The sequence below is a fragment of the Solea senegalensis genome, linkage group LG9 (assembly GCF_019176455.1).
Source record: "Solea senegalensis isolate Sse05_10M linkage group LG9, IFAPA_SoseM_1, whole genome shotgun sequence".
NCBI classification, from domain to species: domain Eukaryota; kingdom Metazoa; phylum Chordata; class Actinopteri; order Pleuronectiformes; family Soleidae; genus Solea; species Solea senegalensis.
In genome coordinates, this window is record NC_058029.1 from 19,087,395 (window position 1) to 19,103,710 (window position 16,316).

At 41.4% G+C, this 16,316-nt stretch overlaps 2 protein-coding genes across 2 annotated transcripts; one reads left to right on the plus strand and one right to left on the minus strand.

Moving 5' to 3' along the window:
- The first annotated feature begins 58 nt into the window (after window positions 1–58).
- Window positions 59–4,133, plus strand: lg9h1orf43 (linkage group 9 C1orf43 homolog). The gene is made up of 7 exons (XM_044033464.1): window positions 59–837; window positions 1,403–1,504; window positions 1,621–1,726; window positions 1,992–2,045; window positions 2,137–2,303; window positions 2,379–2,437; window positions 2,532–4,133. The coding sequence occupies exons 1-7, from the start codon at window positions 736–738 to the stop codon at window positions 2,758–2,760; spliced, it is 819 nt and encodes a 272-aa protein (XP_043889399.1). The 5' UTR covers window positions 59–735; the 3' UTR covers window positions 2,761–4,133.
- Window positions 3,667–14,839, minus strand: tuft1a (tuftelin 1a). Its single transcript, XM_044033461.1, has 12 exons — window positions 14,594–14,839; window positions 8,728–8,799; window positions 7,474–7,575; window positions 7,296–7,382; window positions 7,150–7,200; window positions 6,936–7,022; window positions 5,663–5,773; window positions 5,342–5,565; window positions 5,150–5,255; window positions 4,976–5,059; window positions 4,708–4,802; window positions 3,667–4,565 (listed from the first exon to the last, which is right to left on the minus strand). Exons 1-12 carry the CDS (start codon window positions 14,651–14,653, stop codon window positions 4,493–4,495), a joined length of 1,152 nt encoding a protein of 383 aa, XP_043889396.1. The 5' UTR covers window positions 14,654–14,839; the 3' UTR covers window positions 3,667–4,492.
- Window positions 14,840–16,316: the final 1,477 nt, after the last annotated feature.

The window sequence follows — 16,316 nt, forward strand, 5'->3', positions numbered from 1 at the left end:
ACAGTAAAAAAAACAAAACACACTGAGGCAGAAACACTGACTGGTTCCGAGGTCATGAGCATCTAGTCAATGTTTAGCCCTACAGACAGATGACTGCTGGGTTCGCAGGACAAAGATAAGTGTGTGAGTAGGGGTAAATAGTTCCAGCATGGCTCCACAGACACTCACCCACTTGTTCCTGAAGAATAGCACCCACTGTCTCTGCAGGATGTTGCTCACACAGACACAGTGGTGATTTAAATTCATACTTTGGGGTGTAGGAGAGCAAGACAGGGACAGTTTATGGTATTTAATCAGTAGGCCACAGTGGATATAAATAGTGTATGGGGTATTCAGTGAAAATAGACGGCAAACTTAGGGGACTTTAGTAGTTCAATGTTGGTATCTTTTCATTAATGTGACGGCTAGAGCTGAAATTACAGGGTTTACTGACCTCAGGGTACTGAGTCTTTATCATTAGTGTGTTTATTTATGTTTGTGTACTTACTTTTGAGCAGCAGGGGGCAGAAGAGGCAAGCAAAACGTCACACCTGACGTCGACCGAGCCGTACCAGTCACGTGACCACCGCGGAAGTCAACAAATCAGCAGACAGCGACATGAACAACCGAAATCACTTTTGCTAACTTCTTCTGTCCCGCGTCATGTTTAACGTCACCCTCATGCGGTTTAGTCGCGACTGCCTAAATGTAAGAGTGAGCTGTTACAAACATCACATGCGCTGAACTGTCGTGTTTATGTTAGTTTTAGAGGGAAAACAAAGGAACCGTTTCAAAATGCGGAATGACTCTCTGCTCTCCAGCATTAATGTGGTGCTGGTCATGGCCTACGGAAGCCTGGTGAGTCTTTTGAAGCCTTGTTAGCGATGAGTTTGTTTGTTTTAACTGTGAAATAACTGAATTAAACTGAAACTTCACCAGAACTGTAATGTTTATGTCACCAAAACAACAATTAAAAAAATGTAAAATCAAACCAATTAACTAGTCATTCGCAGAGATTGTTTGTGATTAATTTGTCAAAGTTCCTTTATGTCTCCTGCAAGTAACTAGTTTACCTATTCAAAATAAAATAAAGTGTCACAGAAATGGCTGTAAAAATAGTCAGGAATATTATTTAATGCACAAATGTGCTCTTTAACTATGTGAATTGTCATCTTTTGAAATGTGTTTTCCTTATTTTAAATGAATGTTCTCCAGCTATGTCAGTGCTGCTGTCTGTTTAAAACGATAGAAAATCACACAAATGTTTGTTATGGTGGAGGCATAATAGAAACAGATATGCCCCATATTCAATTTTGCGTCCATAATTTGTTTCTGAAACACTTATCTTATTTGTTTAGATTTAAGATTTAGATTTATTTCATTAAAAGCACAAAACTGAATTTAACTGTCGACTCTTCTCTAGATTTTTGTTTTGCTGTTTATCTTTGTCAAAAGACAAATCATGCGGTTCGCCATGAAGTCTCGGAGAGGACCACACGTCCCCCTCGGCCACAATGCACCTAAAGTAAGACAGGCATCATAATGAAGTGTCTTGCTGTTTAAATATTGTTGTTGTTTTTTTTTACATGTATTGCTTGTTCTTTCTGGTCTTTTCATTTAAAAAATGTGTCTGTTACTAAGGAACTCAGACAACAAATTGAAGCCAAACTCTGCCAGGTCCAGAAAATCCACTTTGAGCCTCGTCTGCTGTCCCCAGATGATGACCGGCTAAAGCAGAGAGAGACTGGTCAGAGGAACACACAAACACACACACACAGTGTATTCCCTAGCCCCTTACCCTATCGTAACCATTACAATTAAATGCCTAAGCCTAACACTAAAAACAGGTCTTAATCCTCATAAAGCTGGTCAAAATGTCCTCACAAAGATAGGTATATCTGACAATTGGTCCATTCAGCCTATTTAAGACGTGCACAAGCACACACAGCCCTGGAAATACTCTTCACATGAGTTGAACAAGAGTTTGAATGTTGAAATGTTTTGCGTTTCAGGTTCCTATGACTTCCTGTACAGGATGAAAGCCCTGGATGCTATCAGAGACACTGGTAAGCTTTCTTGTGAGTGTTTAATTTAGTTTCTCCATGACAGCACTCTTGAATCCACTACTACAGCACCACCTGTGCTTTATGTCAAAAGATCTTCCTTTCCATGAGCTGGGTGGGACGTCCACTGCTGTGACGGGGAAAAGATTTCGCACCTGGCTTCTGGAGCTACGGAATTCTCACTGCATGTACCGAGATAGCCAAATCTCGCTCATTGACAAAGTGCTGGATGGGTACAGTAAAGCCCGCCATGGAGCTGAGGTCAGTACTTTTTGTTTACTGTGTAATTGTGCTTTTACCTTCACTGATCTCAGACACCTGTGTCTTTGACTGTAGGCTTTCGGTGAAGCTGAGTTTTTAAACTACCAGGAAGCTCTAAATGAACTGGCCACTATGTAAGTAAATCCCCCTGGCTGTGCTCTCTTACAACTTTCATTCTGAGCTAATCCCAGCATGGAATGTTAAATCCACACTGTGTCACTGTTTCAGTGTGAAGTCTCAAAGTAGTAGAAGCAGCAGCAGCAGCACTCTGATCCAGAACCACCAGTCTGCAGCCAAAGACCTGACCAGCACCACAGAGCCAGCGAGTTCCGCCTCCTCCCCTACCCAAACCACCTACCTCATATCTTCAATGCAGCAGCGTAGCAAGAGACCCAGGCACTTCCTCGAGCTGAAAAACTTTAAAGACAACTACAACACTCTGGACAGTACGCTCTAAAAATGTTTGATGCCTGACCAACGGAAAGATGAGGTGATTTAAGCGCCTGTGGGCAGTAATGGTGTTACAGCCACTAGACGGCTTTAGAACGCCTGTACAAAAAACACAGCCTTTATACACTAACACACTTAATTGCCTGGTTTAGTGCTTATCAGACTACTGGCACTGCTCTTTACCTAAGTGTAGCTTAAGCGTATATCCTGTTTTACAGCATGTGTTGCTATGCTTGGCAAGAAAAGTGACTGTAGTTATGTATAGTCCCAAGTGTGGTTGAATTGACCAAAACATAAACAGAGCTATGCGGCTATGCAAATGCACCAGACAATCAGTATTTATTGCACAATATAAAGACCTATGCAGGTTTGTTGTGGTAACGTGACTGTATATTATCATGTTATCATGTTACTCTTACTACTGATACGACTGTTAACGGTTCATGCTCCACACTGGGGGAAAAAAACACAGTTTATGTCAATGTATGTCTCCACTACTGTGAATTTGCCTTATTTTAAGCCTTAAATGTTTGTTTTACGGAAGCCATACTTGATTGATTGTGAAGATGAAGTGCTCTTTTAAATGAATAATTTCTCTCTGTGCAATGTAATTTAACAGTATTCCAGTGCATAATGATTAAGAGGTGTAGCATCCGGGGTCGTTGTTCACTTAAAACTGCCTCTTTCACGTGGTATTCAGGGTTTTCATAGAGGGATTTTTATTTTCTGTGTTGCCATCCTCATCAGTCGCCATTAAAATAAAACAGTGACATTCAGTGGATTTGCCGTACTGTGTCCTTTCATGCAGTCAACACGTCATAGAAACTTGCTTGCTATATTAAGAGTGTCCAGCAGATGGTGCTCCTTTCACTGCTAATCACTGCAAAACACAGATGACAGCATGTACAATAGATACAAATTACTCTATTTTTAATATAAATAAATACAAAGAAGAAAGTTGTTAGAAATCAAATCACAAATATGTACAAAACAAGGTGACAGTGCACATACTGGCAGGGACCTGAAATGCTTTAGAAGAAATATTCAGAAAAAAAAATGACACCTCTGAAACAGAATTATTCCGTCTGATTCCTCAGATAACATTAAGAGCTAAATTAGCGTTTGGGGATTAAAACTGCTCTTTTCAGCAGAGTGCAGGGTGTTGACCTTACACAGGCCACAGTCATTATTTATGCGCTTATGGTCATGTGACAGTGAGGATTCAGATCCTCAGGTTAATGATTTTTATGTCATGACAGCTTGGTTAGCTACAGTAAATCGATGCTACATTACTGTATATAGACTATATAATATTATTATTATTATTACACACTTTTGCCAAAGTTTGCTAAAATTTGCCATCCTGCCCTTTGTACAACACATATTCAACACAATAAAAAAAACATGACAGATCAGGGCAGGACTAGGAAACAGTGGCATACTACACTGCTTTATTATGTGTAAAACCTTCAAAGTACATCAAGTGTATCCATACACTTAATGCATCTATGTTAAATCTGGTATTCACTATTCACATACACAAGCACATAGCAGAGCCCAGTGTACACACACCAAACATAAACCTTCAAGAGTGTTTGTGCTTAGTGCTGTAGGTGCAGGTCAAGAAGCTCAGCTCTCCAAACATTGCTGCTGCTGTTTGGTTTCAGTCTGTCGTGAAAAAGGTTTGGTGGTTCTGTTTTCTTAATCCCGGAAATGTGTGTTTCTGCTGCATAGTCACTTCATGACTTAATCTCGATGACTTTGATGAAAGGAAGTGGTTTGTTAGATGAGCTGGACAGCTTGATTGGTTTACTGTGACAATAGAGAGAAAGAAAGAGCCAATTTTAGGTAAGTGAATTTCATGGGTTTCAATTTGAGATCAAGATTTGATCAATCCAAATATTTCAGGACATGAAAATGTATGTATAAAATGTTTGCTTCTGACAAAAATTACCTGTAGACAATCTGGGGGTTGCGCTCTGATGAAAGGTAGGAATTTGACCTCTGTTCTCCGAGGAAGTATTCCATCTGGTCATGCATCTCCCGGTTCTGCAAACACAGGAGTTACAGTGTCACAGGTCAGTTCACATGAGTTTACGAAGAGTGAAATTAAAATGGACAAAATCTGCTTTCTCCTGTGCCTCAATTCCATTTAACCTTGACCTTTAATCTGAAATCCCACTGAGATGCCATGAACGGCCAAGACAGTGAGCAGTTCCTACCTCAGCCTCCAAGAAGGCCACTTTCTCCTCCAGCTCTTTGATCACCCGGTCTCTCTCCTGGATCACCATGCGAGAGTTCTGGAGCTGCAGAAGTTCAAACAGTGAGCAAAATCCTGCACAAATATGCTCACGGAGACAACGTGTTTGCTTTAGTCTCGCACATGTGTGCCTCACCTGTTCAATCATGTGTCTGACTTTCCTCTGTTGGCATTTCAGCATGTCATCCAGATGGTGGATCTTCTCTTTGAGAACAGCCACCTCCTTCTCCAACTGTTCAGCCCTAAAAAAGAGTCCACCCAGACATTTAATGTACAGGACACATGCGATGATTTATGTAATTGATGGAGAAATGATTTATTAACTAACCTCTGGTCTCCTTTCCGACCAGTTTCTCTGATGTTACGCAGCTCGCACAGTTCTTGCTCACGGTTGCGGATTGCCTCCCGCAGCGTTGCACTCTCCTGCTCCATCCCTCCCAACAACCTTTGCAACTCCTCGATGCGATGGTCTTTTTTCTCGCTGGCTTCCTCTATGGTCTTCAATATATCCTCCTGGCTGCTCAAACGCTCCCTCAGCCTGGTGCCTTCAGTCTGGAGTTGACAGAGAATCAAGTTTGTTTTATAATCGGGCAAAAAAATTATAGTGACACATAAAGCGTGTGGAAAAACATGCTGGTGTGCATCTCACCTGCAGCCTCTCCTTCTCCTCTTGGTGTTTCTTCTCAGCTTCCTGCATCTGTGCATACAGGCGCTTACTGACCTCCCTAAGCTTCGTCCTCTCTGCTTCATCTTCTGCTTCCTGATAGAGAAGGAATACGATGTTTAGTAAAATAATGACTTGATAGCCAGAGACACTTTTCTCATGAGGTCATATCAAAACTTGTTTTGCTCAGGCTCAGTGGGTTTGGCTGTTGAGAACAGGCGTGTCAGAGTGCGTCAATGGAGCAGCTGGGTCATGAGTTTGTTTTGTTCCATGTATCTGCAACACTTCGGCGAGTGACCCAGAGCGTGAGTCACAGATAAATGCTGTAATTATTTCAAAAGTCGGTGTCAGCTTTGTTGTGCTCGATCACAATTTCAATGACATGCAAACCTGTAATGGCATCTAATCGCGCACTGCTCAAAAACAGAAGCAAAACTATTAAAAGGATGAAGCATCTGTGGAATGCTGGGAACAATGAGGTGGGTCTGAACACAATAACACATGCAGACTGAGGAACAATGTGTTCTCACACATTTTCATAGACCCTGGGGTGCAGTAAAGATACAGTCTATGTTCCAACTCTAATGTTTTCCCTCTGTTTTAGCCTGCATTACTTCACAGTTTGTTTCTCTATTTGGATTCAGTCCTTCTACACATTTTTGGCCACTTATTTAGGTACATAATGGAGGCAAGACGACCACTACCAGGTGTGGTATTCCACGGCTGTAGCCCATCTGCTTCACGGTTCAATGTCTTGTGTGTGTTCAGAGATGGTCTTCTGCTGTTATTTGAGCTACTGTTACGTTGCCTTTCTATCATTTTGAACCAGTTTAGCCATTGTCCTCTAACCTCTGGCATCAACAGGGCGGACAAATGCCACTCACTCTTGCCATTTTCTCTTTTTCTGACCATTCTCTATAAAGACTAGATGCTTGTGCATAAAATGATCAGTACTTTCTGAAATACTCAGACCAGTCTTGCACCAAAAAACATCAAAATAACTTTTCCTTGCTGATGTGATCTTGATCATAGCTACATGCCATAATGCACTGAGTGTGTGTGTGATGGACTGATTCGATATTTGTCTTAACAAGCAGCTGAACAGGTGTACCTTTGGGAGGTGACTACATGTCCCACACACACACAGTATTGTCCAGGGAAACAAATCACAGTGGGACTGCAGCTAGGATCCCAGAGGTTTGACTCATTCATTGCTTTGACAAACTGCAAACAGAGGTCCATATGAGAGACGGCTCACCTGTGCGTCCACTTTAGCTTCTCCCTTGTGCGTAGACGAGGCACTCTTTCTGAAGGGAATACCGACTTTCCACCCATTCGTGTGGGGCTGGGGGAGAGAAGGAGGACGTGAGCCAGGAAGGAGTGAAAGAGAGGTGGAGGAAATACCACTAAGCATACAGGATGTAAGGTTCACAATGGTAAAGCCCGAACATAGTGGCCTAAAATAAACCTACCTTGTTTTTGGCTGCCATCTGCTCCCTCAGTGTCTTCAGGCAATACCTCACCTACGTGGAATACAGAAGAAATAGTGAGTCAAAGAGATCATTATTATCATGTTTTCTTTTTTAGAATAATTACATTACATGATGCAAATACTGACCTCCTGTATCTGTGAAACCTCGTCCGACAGCATCTTCAGACTCTGCTGGTGTTTCTGCTGCTCTTGTTTGCGAGCCTCTAGATAGACCTGGAGCAGAGAGACACATGGATATTAATCACAAATCAAAAAAGGACTAATTCAGTTTGTCTCTACAGTAGAAACGATCCGGTCAACTCACCTTGATTACTTCAACCTGCTCCTCCTTCGATTTGACTGGTTCTGGTGTCACGGCAGGTCTGTCACTTCCCCGCTGCACCACTGCAAACGCTCGTCCGACTGGCTGGAAGTTGGACACAAGAGAGATTTCAGTGTTTCATGGGCTGTTTTGCATGAGCAAAGGTTATATTTCCAAATATCCTGCGCAAACTTGAACGTGGGCAAAGTCACAGTGTTTTTCTCACCCTAGAATGGGACCCGATCCATGTTTGTGATCAACATTGCAACAGAGCACTTCCAGAGGAACATTCAGTTAAACAAACCATTATGAAACCTCAGCTGCGCTGAACTGAATAACTCTCGAGATTAAATATTCTCTGAATAAAACGTCTTCTCTCGGTCGCCTCCTCAGCTAATTATTCCCGTGCGTTTCTCCAGACTGTCAAACTTCATAATCATGAGGCAGATGCGTTTCAGTCATAATCACTGTGGAGACTAAACCCATAAAAAAAAAAAAACCCATAAACTAAAGCCATCTGGTGCTTCTTTGGAAGCAGTAAACAGACTCGGTCGACACCATAAACAGCGAGAGGGAGGGAGGGGAGGGGAGAGGGAGAGGGAGGGGCATGCAGAAGAAGGTGGGAAGGTGTTATGTAACTCCTCACCTCTGGCGTTGGTGGTGCTGGTTTTGGCTAAACAATGGTCTAATGTCTTTAAATAAGTTAGACGGCACTAATAAAAAGCAGCTATGGCAAGTTTACAAACCACTGCCATCTCTATACAGTTTGTACACAAGATTCAGGGCTAAAGGTTTTAGGTAGACAATATATAATTGCACTTTTTCTGACATATTGCGATCGTGATTTGAGTTGTGGTATGATTTCTTTGAGTCAAGCTAAAGAACAATGCTTACTGTTTTTAATGAGCTTTACCTCATGGGATACTATACAAATGAGCTACTATACTCTAATGTGAGGAGGACAACGTACAAAAAATGTTGTTGTTTTTTATCTGGCCAAAAACAAAACAATGAAATGGCAGCGTCTGCTCTGGCATCATTCCCTGAGAAAGTTACACTATAAGTAACGCATTATTGTCAGTGAAGTCTTTAAACATATAACACTGTGCAATGTCATTTCAAAAATGATCAGAGTAAGCATATGTATGTTACCTAAATCATGTATTTGAAGTACACAAATAAATATTATTCCATGTAACTTTCCAATGCTACTGTTCGGATATTCCTGGTGTTCCAGAGTGTGACCTAAGTCCTTACCTTATCCCTGTACTGCTCCGCACTCTGAGCTGCCTGGTCTTGAAGCGTGAGCCGCAGTCGTCTGCACCTCTCCTGAAAAAGGCAAGGAATATGAAGAGGAATATGAAGTGAATCCACAAAGAGACCGTTATGTGATGGAGAGACTGACTGAGGAGGAGAGGGGGAAAACGAGGAGGAGAGACTGAGTCATACTCACTGAGCGAAACAGAGACAGAGGGAGGGGAGGCAGCAGCCAGTAAAAAGACTGTTACAATCGTCAGAGAGAACGCTGAAGTTTTCCCCACACAGACAGATTGTTTTATTTAAAATGTGTGCTGTGGACGTCAGAGGGACTTAGAAGGAAATCCTCAGACACTCTCAGCCAATTGTAACTGCTGGCTGCATTTCTGGGAAAGTGGGCAGAAGTTGTAATGTCCAGAAAGACAGAACATTTCCAATTAAACAAAACTTTGCAGAAGCCATCAACAGTCTGTAACAGGGCGGAGCAAGTCAGATCATTCATAAATGCATAGATACAACTCTGACTTGGAAATCTTTCTTTAGATTACAGAAGCGAGGCCATTTCAGCAGGAGAAGTGTCTGGTGTGTGTCTTTCAGCACAGTGAACCCCTTATAAGAGATACCCAGTGAGCGCGTATCCACGGACAAGTATGCGGATGTGAGGGAGGAGGTCAAACGCATTATGTAACTCATTCCAGTCCAACACAAATTCTGTTTACTTCCCGGAATCCTGACATGAAACAGGCAACAAGACGAAATGTCTGCAATGTTTGTGCTGATGAACAACCTTAGTTACCGTAGCTCGCTGGCCTTCGCCAAACATTTGCTTGTTTATGGATTGTAGCCACGGTATGTAACATGTTTATTGTTGTTTGTGTGATTGTAGATGCGATAAGCTGCAAATGAATTAGCCTCCTGGGATCAGTAAAGTATACACACACATAATCAGCCTGACTGGTCACATGAGGAGTAATGTGTGGAATTTAGCATGTATGTATGTATATATATGTGGATTAAAAAAAAAAAACAACAAAAAAAAAAAACAGAACCTCATTTCTGAGGAACTGGTTAACTTAAGGGCCAATATTTGAATAGTGGTTAGTGGTTAGATTAAATTTAGGGTTAAGCATTAACGGTTTGTGGTTAGGGTGAGGAATGGACTGTCTGTGTTTATATACTGTAGTGCTTTTCTAATCTTGATGACACTCAAAGCTGCTACTGTAGTGTACAGTATATATATATATATATATTTATATACATACATATATAAAAAACAGAACCTCACATATATATTTTTTTATATATATGGGCTACAGTCATACAGTAAAGGTTTGGTCAGGCTTTACATATTAATGTATATCAATGTTGTATCTTTGTGTGTGGGTACTTTATTTTGGTAAACGACTCATAATCGGTGTGGGTACTTTATTTTGGTAAATGACTCATAATCAATGTGGCTGAGGATGTGGGTACTTTATTTTGGTAAACAACTCATAATCAATGTGGCTGAGGGTGTGGGTACTTTATTTTGGTAAATGACTCATAATCAATGTGGCCGAGGGTGTGGGTACTTTATTTTGGTAAACAAATCATAATCAATGTGATTTTGGTGAATAACAAACTCCAGTTCCTGTTTAGTCTGCCACAGTCTGTTCAGTGTCTGTTGTGAAGCTTTCACGTGTCATATCACATCATGAGCAGAAGCTCGAATCATGTGATATGATCAGAAGATCAAGGACAGCAACTATTTAGACCTCGATGTGAGACTGTTATTGTACACTGCTGATTCTAAAATAAAGAATTCACTTTTCAACTTCGATGTTTTTGCCATTCAATGTGAATGAAGGCCGTTCTACTGTGTCTGATGTGGAGAAAGCCCTGGCCTTGATGTTGGCCAGACAGAGGAAATGTAAGGCTTATTGCCCTGATAAAGAGTGGGGAGGTTATAAAAAAAGAAAAAGGGTTCCATCCACAACAGAATGCATTTATGGTCCACTTTGAATACAATCACAGAAGGGAGAGCAGAGAGATGTATTGAACTGTGAGGCGCAGATGAGATAAGAAAAAGAAAGTAAGTAAGCAAAGGAAATAGCCTAATAGTTTGGGTGGGGGTCCAACTATGACAAACGGGAGTCCCAGAAATGAAAGCAAAAAAATTCCCCTCTTGTTCAACATGCCTTCCTCTCAGATTACACACACCTGAAAGCTCAGATAGGGAACAGAGAACAGGAGACGGAAAACAGAGGAGGGGGCGAGAAAAAAAAAAAAAAGGAGAACAGTAAGGGGTTTGTTAAGGAGAGATCCATCATGATACAACCTCTTTGGCCCTTCATGGACAACCAAACAAATACAGCTAATCCTCGCTCTGCCATCAACTATTTACACGCTGCTCTCTCTGTCTTACTCTTATATTCTCACACACACACGGACACACAATGGCGTCTGTACCACCTGCTAAAGCCAACTTGTAAGACTAGACTTCCTGGGAACACAAACAAAGGAAGCAGTTGGATGTGCTCATGGACAGTGACGCATGTATGCACAGACACACAGACACAAACAGGCGGGATAACGCACACAAAGATGGACGTCGCAATCCCGAGGTACACACACACACACACACACACACAGACAGTACCTTTTATAATGGAGCAGAAATCTGAAACTAAGCACACGCAAAACTGCAGCCACGCTGCTGGGCACAGCGACAATGGGCACAAAAGATCACGGGGGATGACCAATCAGAGAGGCTCACAGGGCATGAAGACGCTTTTGTTTTGGACTCTGGCATCAGGAGGCCTGTAAATCATCCGTGTTAAATGCGCCGAGGGGTGACTGCTCCCTGAGAATGTTACTGAACAGCCAGACCTCCTTAATCTGGGACAAGAAAACAAAACAAAAAATCTCCCCCAGAGCTGTGTGTGGCTTTAAATAACTACCTGATATTAAGTTGCACAGGTTCTCAACGTGTAACAGGTAACACAGCCTTACATATTAAAACATCCTCTTGTTGTGCCTCACAGGCTGGTGCAGTGTGTGTGTGTATTTCATCCACTACATGGAAATCACACTGTGTCTATAATGCACAGCTTTGTCACACCTGCTGCACAGAAGTGCCTTATAAACCTCGGCCTTTGACACAGACACAACAGGTGTAAGAATGAAAGAGTTCTGTTTTGGTGGTGGTCTGGACACGTGATGTCACTGCCCAACTATAGTGCAACAATAAGTTAATTTAGCAATGAAAAGTCAAGATTGGGTAAAATGAAAGAGTAATGCAAAAGTGTGTCCTTGTTTTTCTTTGTCATTTACCATATATTGTATAGAAATGTGGAAACTGAGATTAGAAAACAAACGGTTACTTGTAGCCGTAGTTTAATGTATTCCCCCTGTTGAGATGAACTCCTTTAACACATACAGATTAACCGAGTCACTCCTCGCCTTTGAGGTCGTCTGTGTAAACGTAAAGGTTAAGTTAAAGGTTTGGTAAACTGTGTCGAGCGGAGGTGTGAAGTAAAGGGTTGTTAAAGTGTCTGTGTTCATCATCCTCATCATCACGGCGTCAGACGACAAAGCAGACGACAGGAACAAGGATCTATGATGTTTTTCTCTGCTCTGTGATCCAGGTGTGCTCCAGCTGTGCTGCAGTCTTTTCCTCCACAGAGACACGACGAGATGTCATGCTTGGCAAATTCCCAGCCAGTGATGTCACACACTCCTGACAGAGACGGTGACGGAGAATGAGGAACGATAGAGGGAATGTGTTAAGTCACTCAATGCAGGGAAACTAAACATCTTTGTGGCATAATTTAATAAAAAAGAAAAGTGCCTCGACAGCCAACGAGCAATTACCACCAATGGTACATTGCCGTGGGAATACACACAATGCCTTACGGACATCCTGGGGGTGTGTCTTTACATAATGCATTTCATCTTCTTATGTGTTGTTGAGTCAAAGTTATGATTAATTTTTATATGGTAGTGTTATAAAGTAGCAATAATTGCGCTGAAGTCACAAAATAGACTGCTTTTCTTTTCTTTTTTGTTCATAAAAATGTGCCAAGCGAACTTTGAACCTAATTATATAGTTGGTAAAAATGTTTTAATCAGATTGTCTATGTTGTGCTGAAAACAAGGATAAAGGACACTGTATATACTGTACATTTTAACATAGTAATGGAAAAAAACGGAATCTTCTTATCGTTAAACATACTTATAAATAACAATAAAAAGAAAACAAAAAAAAAACAACACAACGCCTGAAGGCCTCACTCTGCACATCCCTTCTCCACATGTAGGCTACAGTATCTTTACAGCTCTGGTTATGACCACTGCTTTTCTTTCAGCCGTGCACAGTGATAATGCAAAACACCTCATCTGACTTTCCAGCTATGTCAATAGTGTGGGTGGGTTGGTGGGTGACGATTTGACTACTGGCTATGACTCTGTTAAAGATGATCCTGTGTTCTGTTCTGTTTGAAGCTTTCAGGTTCACGTTATACAACAAATTAAACACACGCTGAACAAACAGGGACTTCCTTGTATCGCTCCGCGACACATTCCTCACCACGATTAATCGCTTTATTAGGGGTGTGAGTGGTGCTGCCCTTTGTACACGCTGAGCAGTTACACGACACAAACCGATATTCACGCGTGGCACGTTGAAACACAAGCTGGCTCTCACTTTCTGCCCTGACCACACCTGAGGCATTTTTAAAAAAATACAAGAACCATGTGTTCTCTGTGAAGGAAACCCCGTTGTCTGGCGTGTGATTGGTGGACAGCTCTGCTGCTGCTGCTGCTGCTGATAAGGTGAAAGTGTCATACTGTCCTGTAACCTCATAAACCACAGTGCAAGCGAGATAACAGCTTTCAGGGAAGGATAATGATTAAGCCATCAGTGCTGCAGACAGGGGAGAAGGTGACATGAGCATCGGCCTGAGGATGCAGCGCAAGTCAAGCGAGACGTGTGCCGTTTAATCCGGTTCAGACTAAACTTTACACTCACAGGTGGTGCACGACGTGTAACCGCCTGTCACGACTGCACCAGTAAGCCTGTGAGTGATGCCAGCAGCAGCACACAACTCTTTATGTTGGGCCTTAATACTTTAATTAGCACAAGGCCAAATACCTAAGAGTAAATAGTCCACTTGAAGCAGATCAACGAGGTCAGTTCTACAGCGAGAGATCTGACAATCTGACAGAACAGAATACTGGTGTTGAATGCTGTGGCTGAACACTGTGTTTTTATGACTTTGTCAGGACATGAAGCCACACAGAAGAAGAGGAAGATCAAAATAAGATTTAGATGGTATTAAAGAGGGTTCAGAATACACTGAATAGGACACAGAGGATTTAAACCATCTGTTTCATGTGTGCGACATCTGTGACATAATCACATAAATAAATAAATGTTGTTGTTTTTTTATCTATCCTCCAAAACAGAGCAGTCATGTCAACAAGGAACTGAACATGATTGAGACTGAAAAAGAAACAATGAATGAAATGACATATTAATCAACTACAATAAGCGTCGGTGATTCTGAATAACTGATTAATCGAGTTGTCATGTTCTTTTCATAACTGCCGAACAAAGAAAGCCATTGAGATTTCGAGGTTTGGGAATTAAACAACGACCAACTACACTTATTCTCTCCCTTTTTTTGCATTTTACAAACCAAACAACTAGGCGATTAATCAAGGAAATAATCGACAGGTTCATAAATTATAAATGTCAAGTGCTGTAAGTGGTAGCTCCTCTGAACAATGCCTTTACATATTTATCATTATTATTATTATTATTGTGGTTGTTCTTTTAACACACACAGCCGGTTTTAATCGAACAGTGATATCGAGTATAACTCACCCCATAGTCTTGGTTTCTGATGTCCTCAAAGGTGCACAGACTCCTGGTCACTCCGTTCATCTTTGCGACAACACAACAACACGCCGCGCGCGTCAAATACAAATAAATAAGTAAATAATTAAATAAAGAAAGAAGTGAATAAAACGGAAGAAGAGTTCCTGCAGAAGCTTGTGATGACCGTCGACTGACCCACAGACCGGTGAATGTGTGTGTGTGTTGTGTTTCTGCCTCCTCTCTTTCACTCAGAACACTGTGTGACACCTTTTGTCACCACGTCACTGTGGGAGTGTAAAACCAGTGGAACCGCCCACAGACACACACACACACACACACACACACCGAGAGACAAGGACAGCCAAATAGGGAACTGAGCCCTGAACTGAGGGAATAGCTGTGATGGGAGGAGCAGCAGGTCACAGCAGGAAGACATTGAAGAACAATAACGTGCAGAAACTTTACATCATCCTCACAATCACATGATGGTGGAACATGAGTTACGTTAAGAGAATACAATGTCCCCAGAGAGAGAGACGATACTGAATTTTGAAGTCACTGAGGAGTAATAGTTCACTTTGATTTAACCACGATTTTTTATTTTTTAAAGGGACACAAAGTATCTTAGCAGAAAATGACTTTGGTAGAAGATGAAGTCACTTTATAATAATCGTACTTAAGTAAAAGTCTTAAAGTATATGACATTTACTGTACTTAAGTACATTTTAGACATGAAGGAGTTAGGTTCAAACGTCCACTTTTCTGTTCTCAGAAGGGGTGCAGAAAATGTTAAAGTGTATTTCAAATGTGTCAAAAATGCAGTCAAAGCAGTAAGAAGTGAAATAAACGCCGGATCAGCTGTTCAGTGGAGTAAGTTAAGCTTCAAGTTCAGCGTCATATGCTTCTATAAGTGCATAATTGCTTTAAAAGGATTATTTATTTCTGTAGCTTCAGAATAACCATTTTATATGGACTTTAGGTAAGGCCTCTTGCTTTGCAGGGGCTTCCATCCTGGACATCATGCCTGAACAAACAATGTGGAAGCTTAATATCCAAACAAGGTCAAGGTCAGGGTCATTTTGTTCGTCTCCCTTGGGAGAAATGTGGCGCGGTCGAAGGGCAAACACTGCACAGAGCAACGATAATAATAGAAAAAAGAAAATGAATAACAGAGGAAAGAACAAAGACGCACAATAAAAGAAGAGAACACAACATTTGAGGATGACAAAAACACAGGTGCTCATAGAGCAAATAATACAGTTCCTCATAATGAGTTGTGCAAATAGCAACTTCTCTTCTTTGTGCAAGGAGACGCAACCCACACACACAAACACACACATCATACACTCACCTCTGTCTGTTTAAGAGTTTAACTGGAAGAGTATTTACAGGTACAGGTATGAGGAAGCCTATATCTAATCCCTCAGAGCACATTCAGGATATCCGCCCAGATGCTTATGCACATCATACATCTTCATTAAATGCATGGAAAATTGCATAGGAATTGCAGTTTCCAACACTCTTTCTTTGTATTTTGTATTTGTATTTGTATTTATTTATTTGCACCATAAAAAAAACGACAATACAAAAAACAGAAATTAAAGAAGAATAGTAAGTGCAGGAGAGGTTAAAAAACCCTACATGGGCTTATAAGAAGCACCTCCCCAAGAAATATACACATTCAAAGGATAAATCAACAACAACAACAATAGGAGAAAGCAACAACAAA

What these genes read in the sequence shown, in the direction of transcription:
- lg9h1orf43 (XM_044033464.1), top strand. Translation starts at nt 736, where the DNA reads ATGTTAGTTTTAGAGGGAAAACAAAGGAACCGTTTCAAAATGCGGAAT. An exon ending in TCGGCCACAATGCACCTAAA is followed by an intron (nt 1,505 to 1,620) that starts GTAAGACAGGCA and finishes TCTGTTACTAAG; the next exon opens with GAACTCAGACAACAAATTGA. An exon ending in CTAAATGAACTGGCCACTAT is followed by an intron (nt 2,438 to 2,531) that starts GTAAGTAAATCC and finishes TCACTGTTTCAG; the next exon opens with TGTGAAGTCTCAAAGTAGTA.
- tuft1a (XM_044033461.1), bottom strand. Translation starts at nt 14,653, where the DNA reads ATGAACGGAGTGACCAGGAGTCTGTGCACCTTTGAGGACATCAGAAAC. An exon ending in AAGCTAAAGTGGACGCACAG is followed by an intron (nt 5,774 to 6,935) that starts GTGAGCCGTCTC and finishes CTTCTCTATCAG; the next exon opens with GAAGCAGAAGATGAAGCAGA. An exon ending in AGGAGAAGGAGAGGCTGCAG is followed by an intron (nt 5,566 to 5,662) that starts GTGAGATGCACA and finishes TGTCAACTCCAG; the next exon opens with ACTGAAGGCACCAGGCTGAG.